The sequence below is a fragment of the Clupea harengus genome, chromosome 14 (genome assembly GCF_900700415.2).
Source record: "Clupea harengus chromosome 14, Ch_v2.0.2, whole genome shotgun sequence".
NCBI lineage: Eukaryota > Metazoa > Chordata > Actinopteri > Clupeiformes > Clupeidae > Clupea > Clupea harengus.
In genome coordinates, this window is record NC_045165.1 from 16,561,527 (window position 1) to 16,574,565 (window position 13,039).

At 42.0% G+C, this 13,039-nt stretch overlaps 1 protein-coding gene across 4 annotated transcripts in view; it reads right to left on the minus strand.

The window, feature by feature from the left end:
- Positions 1 to 12,591, minus strand: part of fsip1 (fibrous sheath interacting protein 1) — a 45,038-nt gene extending 32,447 nt beyond the window's left edge. Inside the window, exons 1-9 of one of the 4 annotated variants that reach the window (XM_042709788.1) lie at positions 12,449 to 12,591; positions 11,678 to 11,845; positions 11,025 to 11,112; positions 10,689 to 10,858; positions 10,254 to 10,329; positions 10,046 to 10,144; positions 9,448 to 9,584; positions 9,095 to 9,211; positions 3,473 to 3,640 (exon numbers count right to left, since the gene is read on the minus strand). In XM_042709788.1, coding sequence (XP_042565722.1) covers positions 3,473 to 3,640; positions 9,095 to 9,211; positions 9,448 to 9,584; positions 10,046 to 10,144; positions 10,254 to 10,329; positions 10,689 to 10,858; positions 11,025 to 11,112; positions 11,678 to 11,845 — 1,023 coding nt within the window. In that variant the 5' untranslated portion in view covers positions 12,449 to 12,591. Of the gene's footprint in view, positions 1 to 3,472; positions 3,641 to 9,094; positions 9,212 to 9,447; positions 9,585 to 10,045; positions 10,145 to 10,253; positions 10,330 to 10,688; positions 10,859 to 11,024; positions 11,656 to 11,677 lie in introns of those variants that run through there. The other 3 variants (XM_031580861.2, XM_042709787.1, XM_031580862.2) reach the window with 3 other exon arrangements.
- Positions 12,592 to 13,039: the final 448 nt, after the last annotated feature.

Consider the following 13,039-nt stretch of genomic DNA (forward strand, 5'->3'; position numbering starts at 1 on the left):
ATGGTACCGTAAAAACTACAAAAGAGTATTTCAAAGTAAATATACCCACTTGGGAACTCCTGTGAGAACAAGCACTAAATAATCCTCATTTCACAAAAGCTGAGGGAGGATTTCTGAGGACCAACATGAGCCACACACATCGTTCCATGTGGCTTTAAAATTTAGAGCCCACATTAAATGTTCGGCAGATCACATAGGCCAGGGAAATACCTGACGGTAAGGTGTGCTTTTTATGAAGGAACAGTTTAAGCTCTTATCTGCGTTTGCACTGATTTATTGTGAAAGCCTTTTAAATTCCTATGTCTGGAATGGAAACTGGTAGAGGTGGAAGATAAGCCTTCTCTTTTCTAGAATGTGTGTTGAATCTTGCCAATGAGATCCATGTTCACCATGTTGCTAGACTAAATAGTGCAGATTTAAAACTGGGGTTTGACATGGATTGTGTACATAAAAAAGACAAAGTGGCATTAACAGCTTGTCACCAGATGAATTAACACTCATCTCTGTTTGGACATATTCGGTTCTAAACAGTTCAAATCACAAGGACATTTCCAACAAACTCTGAGCGTTTTATGTGACTGCTTCAACCAAGGGGGGTTGAACACCACAGGCCAACTCCCCACACAGCTTCTACTGATTCCTGCAGTCTTGAAAGACCTCAGCACAAGTGCCTGGCCTCCCCTGGAAATTAAAGGCGACCAGGTCAGCCATTTATGGCCCTGGCACCCACCCATCCACAGCAAGCCTTTTAATTATGTTCTGGGTCAACTCGCTGAAGACGGCTGCAAGAAACTGTAATATATCCCTAAGAATGAATCAATTACTCTCGAACCCTGGCCCCAGCCGCTAGAGTCCAGCTGAGACGAGTGTGCAGGAATGTGTTGTTGCCGGAGCTGGACTCAATATTTCCTCTAAATTATTCAGCCTTCAGTTACAGACGCCTGTGCGTATGGATAGGACGTCCAGGGCCAAATTTGCAACCCCATGTTTGAGGCCAGGGCCTGCTTGTGGAACACACGGGGACGGAAGAAATAAACTAGGCACCGAACATTTCAAACGTAGCTATTAGTAATGGTTCACGGATCAGAATCAAGAATTCTCTGTAATCTAGAACTTCCTAATGACTGTTTGCCGGGAAGATGCAATGACTTTGATATCCATGTGTTTTCCTTTAAATCGCATAGACATCTTTGGAGCATATGAATGAGTGACCACTGAGCGGATTCGTCCACAGCACCTGGGGCAAGACGTCGCCCAGACAGATCTGTTGATGCTGAGCGTAGAAAGCAAAAGAGCCCCCGCACGTGAGTCATACAGCTCCTTTCCCCAAATGGTTTTAATTAGGCGTCTGAGCAGAAAACGCTACTGGAGAGAGTAAAGCAGAGCCCTGTATCTCACCACACACTCTCTCTCTCTCTCTCTCTCTCTCTCTCCCTCGCTCTCTCTCTCGCTCTCTCTCTCTAAAGAGAAAAACCTGTATAGCATTTAATTTTTTTACTGCAAAAAGGTGAAATGGGCAACAAGTTATGAGACTGATTTATTGAATATGTCTGGCCTTTCTGACCTCGGCCCAGCCACTGAAACTACTAAATGACATCCTGTGCTCAAGACAAGCCTGCCATACATCACAATCAAATGATAATTTATTAGCATTTGTGCAGGACAACGCGTTCGTTGTCCTGTCTCACATTATAAAAAAATCCCCGTCTTTCTCTGCCATGACTTTTTGCCATGACATACCATGGCTCAAGACTAGACAGCAGCCACCAGAGAGCTGTTGCAATTATAAAAGCAGCTTTTAAAGTGGCACAGCGGCCCTGTGCTCAGAGAGGCACGCTGGGAGGAGTGGGGACAGGTGAGAATAAACCTTAACTCATTAGATGACACATCTCTCATTCCTCAACGCCTCATTGGATGGGTCAGGAAATGATGGACAGCTGAGTGGAGTGGAGATCCAGTTGAGTAAGTGTGTAGTTCTCAAGGTTTGCAGAAACATCTCACTTCTATTTTATGGTTTGTTGAACTCCCTCTCCCATAGCTTTGTCTCATCAAATCACAGGGTTGAGAAGGTTTCCATTTGGCCGGCAAATGAACGTTAGTCAAAGTTCAAAGTGGGACAAAGGGTCTCACAACTCTTGCTGAGATGAAAAAAAGGCCGTAAGAACAACAGTAACGTTGCACTACAAAACATTGATATCCCTGGTTCAAAATGGCTGATGATTGTTTTTTATTATTTTGGGCAACATGAACGGCTGCCATACAACAATGGAATAGTAGACAGTAAGGAGACATGCTCACAGCTGGATAGCCCAGGTTGATTTGGCTTGGAGGTGCCTTGGATTGCAATATTTCTGAGCAGGCCTAACAACTTACTTTACAGTTCCATATTAAAAATGAAAGAGAAAAAAAAAGAAAAAAAAGCATCACTGTAAACAAACAAAGAAAAACATTTTGTTGTTAAAGGTCCACAGGGGATACAAACAATGAATTCCATCAGAGAGGATAAACAAGCCATTCAAAACTGACTTTCAAGATTCACATGGTTTCAATGGCTGGGTTGCCCCAGAACGGCGTGTTCAAACGGAGCAGGGAGCCGAAGCAGATCCTTCACTTATTCAACACAGTGACAGACCAAATGCTCCTGATCTATTGTTTTCAGCGCTTTGATTTCAATATGAAATATTCCCCTTCGTGGTAAACAGTGCAACAGCACTCTCAGAGAGAAATGTGTCCAACTCACTCACACCAAATAATGATTCAAAAGAATGATCCACAAAGACATAACATGAAGTATTCTGGCCCACACTGCAATTCACCAATAACCAGGCAACTGAAATCAAAACCAGTAGTACAATTGCAAGGCCGAACACATAATAAAAAGCAGAAGCATGCTTCATGCTGCAAAATATTGCTATGAAACAGATGACAGCTTATCATCACATTGGTAAACTACGTACCAATACCTGACTGAATGGTGGTGCCATCTATCAGTTAACTCCAACCAACCTCATCATGATTAAAACTTTGTGAGGCAATTAACACCCTCACATAGGACTTTCATGCATAGACAAGTTTTAAAAGCACAAAGCATAATTTACACATCTTGTCACATTTCCAAACGATGATGAAGTCATGGTCTATAAAATCACAGAGGCTGCAGTGAAACTGTGTTAACCTGATGTCTGGACTGCCAACAGGATGGAAACAGTGACACGCCTGCAATCCGTCCTCGGCCAAATGTATGTATTTTACAGTCGTAAGGTAACAGACAATGGGCTTCCTGTGGGACTCTTATGCAAAGTCATGAACCTTTAATAAGACTCTGATGAGGCAGCCTGCTGGGCTGGCTACTGTAATGAGCCTTAATGACTGCATCTCACTGGCACTTTAAATCACGCTACAAGTGTTTAATGGGACCTTTGTGAACCCAGGGACTGGTAAGTCAGCGATGGCTGAACTGTACGGAACGTACCTGAGGCAAGTTGTGGTCAGGATAGGGGCTTCGCACAGACAGGAAGTCTTCGTGAGGAAGTAGAGTCTGCAGTCTGGCATCAATTTGGACGAGTTGATCCAGTTCAGAAGGTTCCGGAGTGTAGCCCTCGCCCCGTCGGGTGGATACACTGCAAAGAGATGTCTCCTCCTGACAAAAGGAGGTCACACCAGATCAGACTGAAGGGTTAGAGCACAGAGCTTTTGTGTGTGTGTGTGTGTGTGTGTGTGTGTGTGTGTGTGTGTGTGTGTGTGTCTGTGTGACATAACGGCCAAATCAACCTTTAACCACCAAGCACAATTTATTTTACAAGAAAAGAGGAGGACAGTAACAGTCCATTAGCAATCATTACACATCATTTAAATTACCATTTAGCAAGAACATTCTATGCTACCTCCAACAAAAGCCTACTTGTAGGCTGACCCCACCCCGCTGAAAGGAAACTCCACACACAAAGATTTTCTCTCAGGTTCTTGTAGCCTTCACCTTAATGTTAAACAGCTTCTGGATTCGCAGTAAATTAAGGCTCATGAGAATCTGTTGAAAGTTAAGAGACATTTAACATTTGAGAAAAGCTCAATTAAAGGAGCTAAATGTCACTTCTAGGGATTGATTTTCTAGTGCATCTCCCTTGCATTTTCCCTGGGCTACACATCCTACATCTAAAAGTTAACAGCAGATAAAACTTGTAATGACAGTCGAACCACACCTAGAGACCGGAACAACATGCTTTTTGTCAGAGGGCTTTTTGAAAGTCACTGTTCCTCTTTGCACCTGGTATTTTTTGGCTTTTTTGGAGGGGGGACAGGGATCTTGATTGCTCCAATCCGCTCCATTCTGCGCCCCTTCACTTTTCTCCACTGTTTCCTTGCCAAGACACCCCAGCGGACGCCAAATATCTAAGCACTGACTAATCTCAGCCTCTGTTTTACCGATGAGCAAAGCTCCTGCATAAGAGGCAGCAGTGAGGAGTGGGCAGTGAAGTCATCGCCACTTCTGGGTGAGGTCATTTTTTGTCCCATAGCCCACACCCCCCACCCTGCACTCCCTCAGTAGGGCCTGAGCAAACACCAGCACAAGCGAGCAACCCCCCCCCCCACACACACACACACACACACAATTTATATAGTGGGGAAGTTCGATGGAAAGCTTTCTGACGGATACATCAAAAACAGGAGCTTGCTGCGACCATAGTGTGTGAAACCAGACGAGACTTCTGGGAGGTGAGCTGATATCAAGTGAATAGACGAGAGATGATGAAACCAAGCACATCTGCCACATCAATGGCAGGGATATGACCATGGTGTCCTGGAAATGGTGGTGGAAATAGAGTATTAGATATTTGTTAAGACATACTACGTTGGACAAACAGATGGAGAAAAGTTAACGGGGAGGACTACAACTATTTTCCAGGGACGTATATTGGGGCCTTACAGCAAGATTCAATAGGCTCTGTAATCCAATAAAAACATCTCAAACTGCACAGTTGAAGTAGGTCTAAAAGTCTCCCGCTAAGGGAAGTCCCCAAACAATAGCACAAGGAATTTAACATCTTTTCCTGTGTATAACTAAAATGACCTGTCTAGAGCACCTACTGACTGATATGAACAGAGCAGCAGACAGCTAGGGAAAGCCATGTAACATCTTGCAAAGACAGCTGGCAGGAGGGAATAGACCCCAATGGGACTGCTTTGGGCTGGCAATCCGTAGCAGCAGCATCTGTGGCAGATACAGCCAGGTAGATCTAGCTTAGACCCTAAGCTGCAGTAGAGCAAACTAACAGAACACAACAACTACTCCATGCACCTGTCAACTGTTAACTAAATTGAATGACAATATGGAATAGTTGAGGATGAAATCTATCAGTGTGTATCTATCAGTATGGGAAACCTGGTGGAGGACAGTTTTTTGGTGAAGTGAAACCAGTGAAGGGCTGAGGCAGGTGATACAATTCCACATTGTAAAAGTAATTTAGGAGTTGACCAATGACCAGCTTGGTGTTGGAGTTGAAATGTGATAAGACTAGCCTGGCGATTACTTTGTCACAGTCTAAGGATTAGGGCTGAACGATTTGGGAAAATAATCTAATTGCGATTTTTTACCAAAATGATTTGAATATGACCAACACAATATTAGATACATTTAGTATAAAATATTCTTTCCCACATTTTACATTTTTATTTAACTGCTCATTACAGAAACAAGAACAACAAATAGGTGGCTTTGCCACTGTGCATTTAAGTAATTTAAAAAAAACAATTTTAAGTATAAACACTAGGCATGCACTTTTTAAACACTGTGTGCAAAATTGACCATCTCAAAAAAAAAAAAAACACGTTTTTTAATCGCGAACGTTGCGGTTAGAAAATCGCGTTCTATCATATCACGATTAAATCGCAAATGCAATTAATCGTTCAGCCCTACTAAGGATCTCTCCTAGCTCTCGCCACGGTTCCTGGTTCTCCATCCTGTGTAGTGTGTGTGTAAATTAATGTTTTAAGGTACAAAATTCCTGAGCTATCCAGGGTCCTGAAGAAGCCACAAAGTATTGGGACAACTACAAACACAAGCCATACTCATCTTGTCAGAAGAGGACCACCCAAACATAAATATAATAAATAATGAAATAAAAAGAATTACTCAAGCATAGTGTTAGTTCAAGCAGGCCATGGTAGTCTGCCCACTGCCTTATTCACAAGCTAACGCTCAGCTGATTCACCAGCACCAACCACAGTTACTCTCTGAATTAAGGAGGTCCATTTAAGACGGTCCTCAGTCATTCCACCTGCTGAACTTGCCAAACAAATACCCACCACTATCTGAGCTCTATGTTTTCTCTGTCGTCAAATTATTGTACTTTGTATACCACTTTGTATTTGTCACATTTTACTGCATTTATCAATGGCCATGTATTTCACTTTGCCCTATAATTGTGTGTACATTTGTGTGGAATTTAGGTTGTTTGTGTTATTGTAACACTGTTCTGTATTCACTGTCCCCAAAAATATCCCATCAGCCACCGGTTTGTTCTGGGGGTGGGGGTTGGAGGGGTTAAAGCCACTATACCTACCACTATGATGAGCAAAAGACCCCCCCCCCCGAAGTAATCCCACAAAAGACCATTGTATGCTTCTCAATGCTATAATAAAAGATAACTGTTACCGAAATGATATATACAACAAACCAAAAAATACAAATCTATAATAATAGCTAACAATAAATAATTCATATAAAACAAGGCCAGTCATTAGGGCCAGACTATGTCCTATTCATCTTCAGAGGGAATGGGGGCTCAGGCCTCACAATCAATCAGAATAGACAGGAAAGGCCACTGGGTATATTTTACACATTCAGCATTGGCAGGGAAGACGAGGGTTAACAATTCCCTCAAGGTCACCTCTGGAGGGAGACTGTCTGCTGCAGTTGATTATGAAGCTCTGTTGGGTTCTGGAAGAGATGGCCTCCCTCGTCCTTCACACACACACACACGCACACACACACACACACACACACACACAACAAACACACACACGCACACACGCACGCACACACACACACACTCTCACTTTCAGCCTCTCCCGATTCCAAAAGACATCAAAATCAGCACTCTCCGTTCCGCACCATACAGAACAGCAGGGACACAATAACAGGAAGTCAACGTCCAACCTGTAAAAAACTCCACGCTAACACACTCCCTCTTGAGCGATATCCGCTAATAATATACACAGAATTGGTCCTCAAGTAATCCACGATAAACAACAGAAAGTCTTTGGCAGAACCAAGCAGCTGAAGAATAAATACTTCCATGTGTCCCACCTTACTCACTCTTAAATGCGTTACACAATTGCAAAGGTCACCATTCTTGCTCTCGAAAACAGCAAAATAATACCTGACATGTCATAAGGACTGCTCATTAATATTCCATTGTGTACACAAGACTGAGGCCCTGATTGATGACAGCTGGGGTAGAATGGCCTTTTCCAAATCCAATAATCTACACTAACTCATTCTTATGCCCTGATTAAAGCTTGAAATAAATAACTGGGAGAGGCTGGCTGCTGGCAGTCGTCAGGCCACGGTATGAGGCTACTGCTGAGGCCTTCGGAAACCAGACAGGCAACAGGCCTGTAAACACTCTCTTGTGACAGAATTCAGTCAGACAAATGGAATTAAAACAGAATTTTCACCACATAAATTAAACTAGAAGGACACAGTGAGAGTTTAGACCTCAGCCAAGGCCAATAGTCCACTCTTGTCAAAACGTACCGCATCTCGCAATTTTAAAGAAACAAATTCCTGGACCCCTTGATCTGGATCCACTCCAAAACGTAGTGGGTTGTTCCTTGGCCCATGATACACCTCTCCAAGATTAATGAAAATCGGCCTGGTAGTTTTTGGTAATCCTGATGACAGGAAAATAACTACACAAACAAACCAACAAAAGGTAATAAAAACATAACCTCCTTGGTGGAGGTAGGTAGGGTTAAGGTAATTATGGAGTAAAGCAAGCTAGTAAGACTCAAGACAACCTCCCTTGTATGTCAAGCTGACTGTTTGACCTAATACTTCACGAACAATCCCAGCATCTTAAATCACACTGTCAGCTTTGAAGTGATGGTGTCAGATTAGACATAACAAATGCCTATGGTATGCCACCGTACACCCTGACAGATTAAATTATGTTCTGAGGCTATCATGGAAGTGACTGGAAATCTATGGGCCAATGGCCTCTGTGTGAGGAATGGTTTCTCTTCCCCAGGCTTCACCTGTTCTATGGACCTCTGTTGTGACAGGGTTAGAGAGCTGAGGAAAGATAAATATTAAAAGCATGCATGTGACCCCCCATGCGTCGAAAGTCAGAGGTGGAGGGTTCAGACTGAGAATGTGAAATCCCCCTCTGGTCTTCGTGTGAGTGATTAAAACTTGACAAATTGACTTAAAGGTGCAGTCCGCGATTCTAATACCATACACTTTTTGTCAAATTGAGCAAACTGCTTTTCCAGCTGTCCGTTCAGTGTTTGCGCAAACATTCAGTTGAAAATTCTGTTAAAATAAATGTTTGTACACAGCCCTGGCTCTGTAAATGGGAAACAAATATGAACATAAACAATGGCAGCCAATCAGCACAGTGCTTCAGGAACACAGAATGGAGGGGTGTAATTTGATTGGCTGATGAACTGAAATATCAACAACTTTTCCCGAAACTGAATTGCGGATTGCGTCTTTAATACTGAGCTAAATCTCAACACAATCAGTTACCTGTAAAGGCATCTGCAGCATTTCATGAGGGGATTTCAACACTGCTGATGAAAATTGTTGATCCAATAACTAAGCATCCTGAAACCTTGTGAAACACTTTACGATTTACCTTATGAATCATGCATAACGCTTACACTCATCTAGGATGTTTGAGAGGTTACTGTGTGATCCTAAACATCTGCTCTGATTTTGCCTACTAGTAGTAGTGGAGTGGAGTGAGGCGGATTGGAGTGGAGTGGAGTGGAGTGTGCCCCTAGCCAAACACAGCTCTGGCAGGCCCTGAGTCCTGCGTTTCCAGTCAGTCTGCTTCAGTTTCCAGGGCTGGCTGGCTGGCTGGCTGCTCACCTCGCAGTCTGCAACGGAGCAGTTGTCCTCACTCTCATCATCGATGTCCTGGAGCAGCTCGGAGAGCCTCTGCTTCTCGTCCAGTGTCATGGGCACGTGCTGGCCTGAGCTCGCTAGCTGTCACGTTCCACGGGGAGAGAAATGTCACGTGACGTGAGCAGGTTTTTCAAAAAACAAATCAATTTAATTCATTTTAGCCCTACACTCACATACACACACTTCCCTTGGCTTCAGACGCATCTCTCTGATCTCTCTTTCAAAGGCAACACCGAGAAAAAGAAAAACGGTGGACAAGGAGCTCATACAAATGAACAAACTGCCATATGACTGACCTCGCATGACTTCTGACTTACTTTGATGTTTTTCCTCACAAAGTCCTGTGTCTGCTTGCCCATGGCATCCTCCGTCCGTCTGCTGTCTGATTTGGCCTCTTCGTCCTCCTCCTGATCCACTTCAGATGGGCCTGCTGAGTCACTCTTTTTACTCTCACCTGTAAAGACAAAGGAGAAAAGTGCTGTCAGGCGCCAATTAAATTAAAGACTAATATACACACAAACACACACACACACACATACACACTGCCAAACTCAATGTCAAACTCAAACAATTAATCATTTTAGTAGATAACAATCATAAAAAACTAAGACTATGTGCTTCTCTTTATCACACAAATGTATAGGCATGTCATTATTATGCTACCCTCATAGCTATACATGCTCACTTCTCCTCAAATAATGTAAATTATGTATGTAAACATAACAAAACTAAAATGTGATCTCATTTATGTATTTCAAGAATACTGTCACAGATCCTCCTTTTTTCAGCGATCTACAGGTATTTTACTCACGCAGACACTCCCATCTAGTGGCGAAACATCAGAAGTGCTTCTTTTGCTGAAGGGGTCGCCCTCAATATCATAAACATATTGACAAAACATATTCAGCATCATACCTTCCACACGTTCCTGACTGGGATTATTTTCATAGTCTTTTTCAGGAATTTGAGTCCCGAAGACGGGAACAATGTCCAGCTCTTCACTGGATTCCTGGGCTGGAAAAATTCAGCAAAAACTGGTTTTGTTTTGAGAGCTTATCATATAAATTTTCCAAACATAATTTCATGAATAGGGCTTCAGAGGTAACTGTGATGCTGTACTCACAAGTAGAAGATATCAGGGCCAAAAACAAGTTTGTGTTTTCAATTGCATCCTTGCTACCACCTCTTGCTGTATGTTCCTTTAAATATAATTGATGAAAGCTTTTGAAACTCATGTTCTGTCTTCATATGGTTTGGGAAAGTTGCAATGGTAAAGTTCACATTCCCTATGCACTGAACAGGTAGCTGAAGCTCTACCTGGGGATGAGGAAGCTCTAAATGAGGAAGTGACTTCTAGTCCATCGTATTAAAAGGCTTTTGCCTATCGTATTAAAAGGCTTTTGCCCATCGTATTAAAAGGCTTTTGCCCATCGTATTAAAAGGATAACAAATGTTGGCTCTGCCACAGGGCACCTTTATACATATAAATGGATATAAAAATAAATAACATATATTCTGTGTTGAAATGGTAGTAGTAGTACCACATTCCATGCCATACCTCCAGTTCCTGCCATAGTTTTTGGTAGAGCCCTCTGCCTTTCTTTTTCACTTCCTTTTCTTTGGAGATCCACTGAGATAGGATTTTGTCCAGTCTCTTCATCTTCTTGATAGCTTTCTTTAACTCCGGATCTTCATTTTCGTCATCCGAACCATCCGTCTGAGACGTCTCTGCAACATGTCCAGAAAACGTTCAAAACATGTTTCATACAGTTCTGTTATCTTTTCATGACATACTGACATTCTCCATCCTTGACTATGCAACAAATGTCTATACTAAGCAAATCACTTTGCCCTATTTCGATTCTAGCCATTTAGTCTCAGATAAGTTCTTTACCTTTATCTGAAGGGAGGCGCTCATTTGGTCCATCCTCCTCAGGAATGTTTTCTGCAAAGCTTTTAGCCTCAAGGACCATTGTGAGGACCTTAAAAGAACAGAGGTCTCAGGAAAGGGAATGACGTTAAAACTCCGCTCAGCTCTGAATCCCCAAGCCCTGTCACATGTGCAGTAAGTTTAATATGACATCTCTGTTGTCTAGAAATAAATATATTTTTGGTCTGTCACAGATCTTTAATTACATTTTCTGTTCCTGAAAAATGCAAAGAAATAGGTCATATACAAAACAAGGTAAAGAAATGTTGGCAAATGCCAGCCTACTGTATTGTGGTTAAAATCGTCCTACTTTTGACCAACAAAAACTACATTTGCACCATTTGTTTCCAAGGAGACGGAGCCGCTGATGGCAGCATCGGTGTTTCGCTCTCTTGTACTTTTTCTGTTTTGTTTATTTGTGCGGTCTTCAGTACTCCCTTTCCTGCCACTTTAACCAGGGAAGAACTACTGAATGTTCGAGAGTCCACTATACAAACATTTTTTCTGCATATTTTCAGTTTAAGTACATTGAGAGCAACTAAACCCAGAAAAAATTCCTTGTATGTGAAAATGTACAATGTATCATGATTCTGATTGTTGGCCTGACGTAATTTCACCTGTTCTTCAATGGTATCAGAACTAAGTACTTCCAGGGACGTTGGACTTGCACGGTTAATTCTGCCACCCTCGGCTAAAGATGCTGTTGATACACGACTTCCAACACGGGTACGCTCACTGGAGGCTGGACGGGAAATATTTTCCAAGCCTCCCCTAGATATATCCATCTGATGATGCAAAAGTGCTGTAATATAAACATACATGCATTTAAAAATATTCTTGAAATTAAAATACTTTGTGTGGTAATATAAGACACTGTAGTGAACGCGTATGCGTGTAGTTGACGTCTTGCCATTTACTGGAGACTTACAATACATTATAAACATTTTTTTTTTAAATACACACAACAAAAGTATCAATCATTTAATAAACCTATCGCTACGACTATTACTACTACTACTACTAATAATACACGAATTAAAATGGAAACAGAATAACCTACACGCTGGCATAGACAGGCAGAGAAATACGAACACAAATTCTAACATAAATGGCTCTAACCACAGACATATAGCTTAAAAAGTACAAACTGAATACAAAAATGAAAAGTAATATCCAGCAGAAGTATGCCTATCGGTGTGGTAGCTAACTAGCTTATATCAATGTGCCTTAGCTGGTTCCCCGAAACAGGCTAGCTCACTAGCTATTACTAGACTGCCTTCCTGATGCTGGAAGAAGTCTTTATGCTCTTGGATAAGCTATACCTAAAAAAAACACACACTTTCTTCGGTCTATTAATGACGTAACTGTTTTCCACCAAAATACATTACCCAATCAATTAGGATTCACATTTCTTCAACCAAGTTTTTCTAATGTTTTGACTGCAACACGGTAACCAAGAACGCCGTAGATGTCCCGGATGTGGTAACCATGCAGGCGCTGTCCAACTTTGTTATGTTGACATCGGTTCTCAAGTCACAGATCTCATTGATCAGCATTTAGCTGCTTAAGAGTATATTGTAAATATTTTGATAAGTGCAACATGTTATTCTGAAGAAACGCTGTAAAGACGTATCGGTGCATTCTATCCATCTGCAGCTTTCCGGTTGCGGGGATTTACACACTAGAAAAAAACTATGAATAGGCCTGCTATGATATTGAGGTTCATTGAATAGTCTATTGGAAGGCATGTCTTGTTATCATGACTTTGGAAGTCAATATGAAAGATAAGAAAAATACTGTGACTAATAAAAAGAGAGAGGCCATTAGTGTTAACATCATACATTTCTGTTTAATAGAAGTAATTACAAAGGTTATCAAGTCAGATTATGATAAGCCCTGGTTCTTCTCATCGCTGTTCTCCTGAGAGAGAGCTGCTGCAGCGGGAGGAGGGCAGGGAGTCACTGTGCATTCTCCTGCAC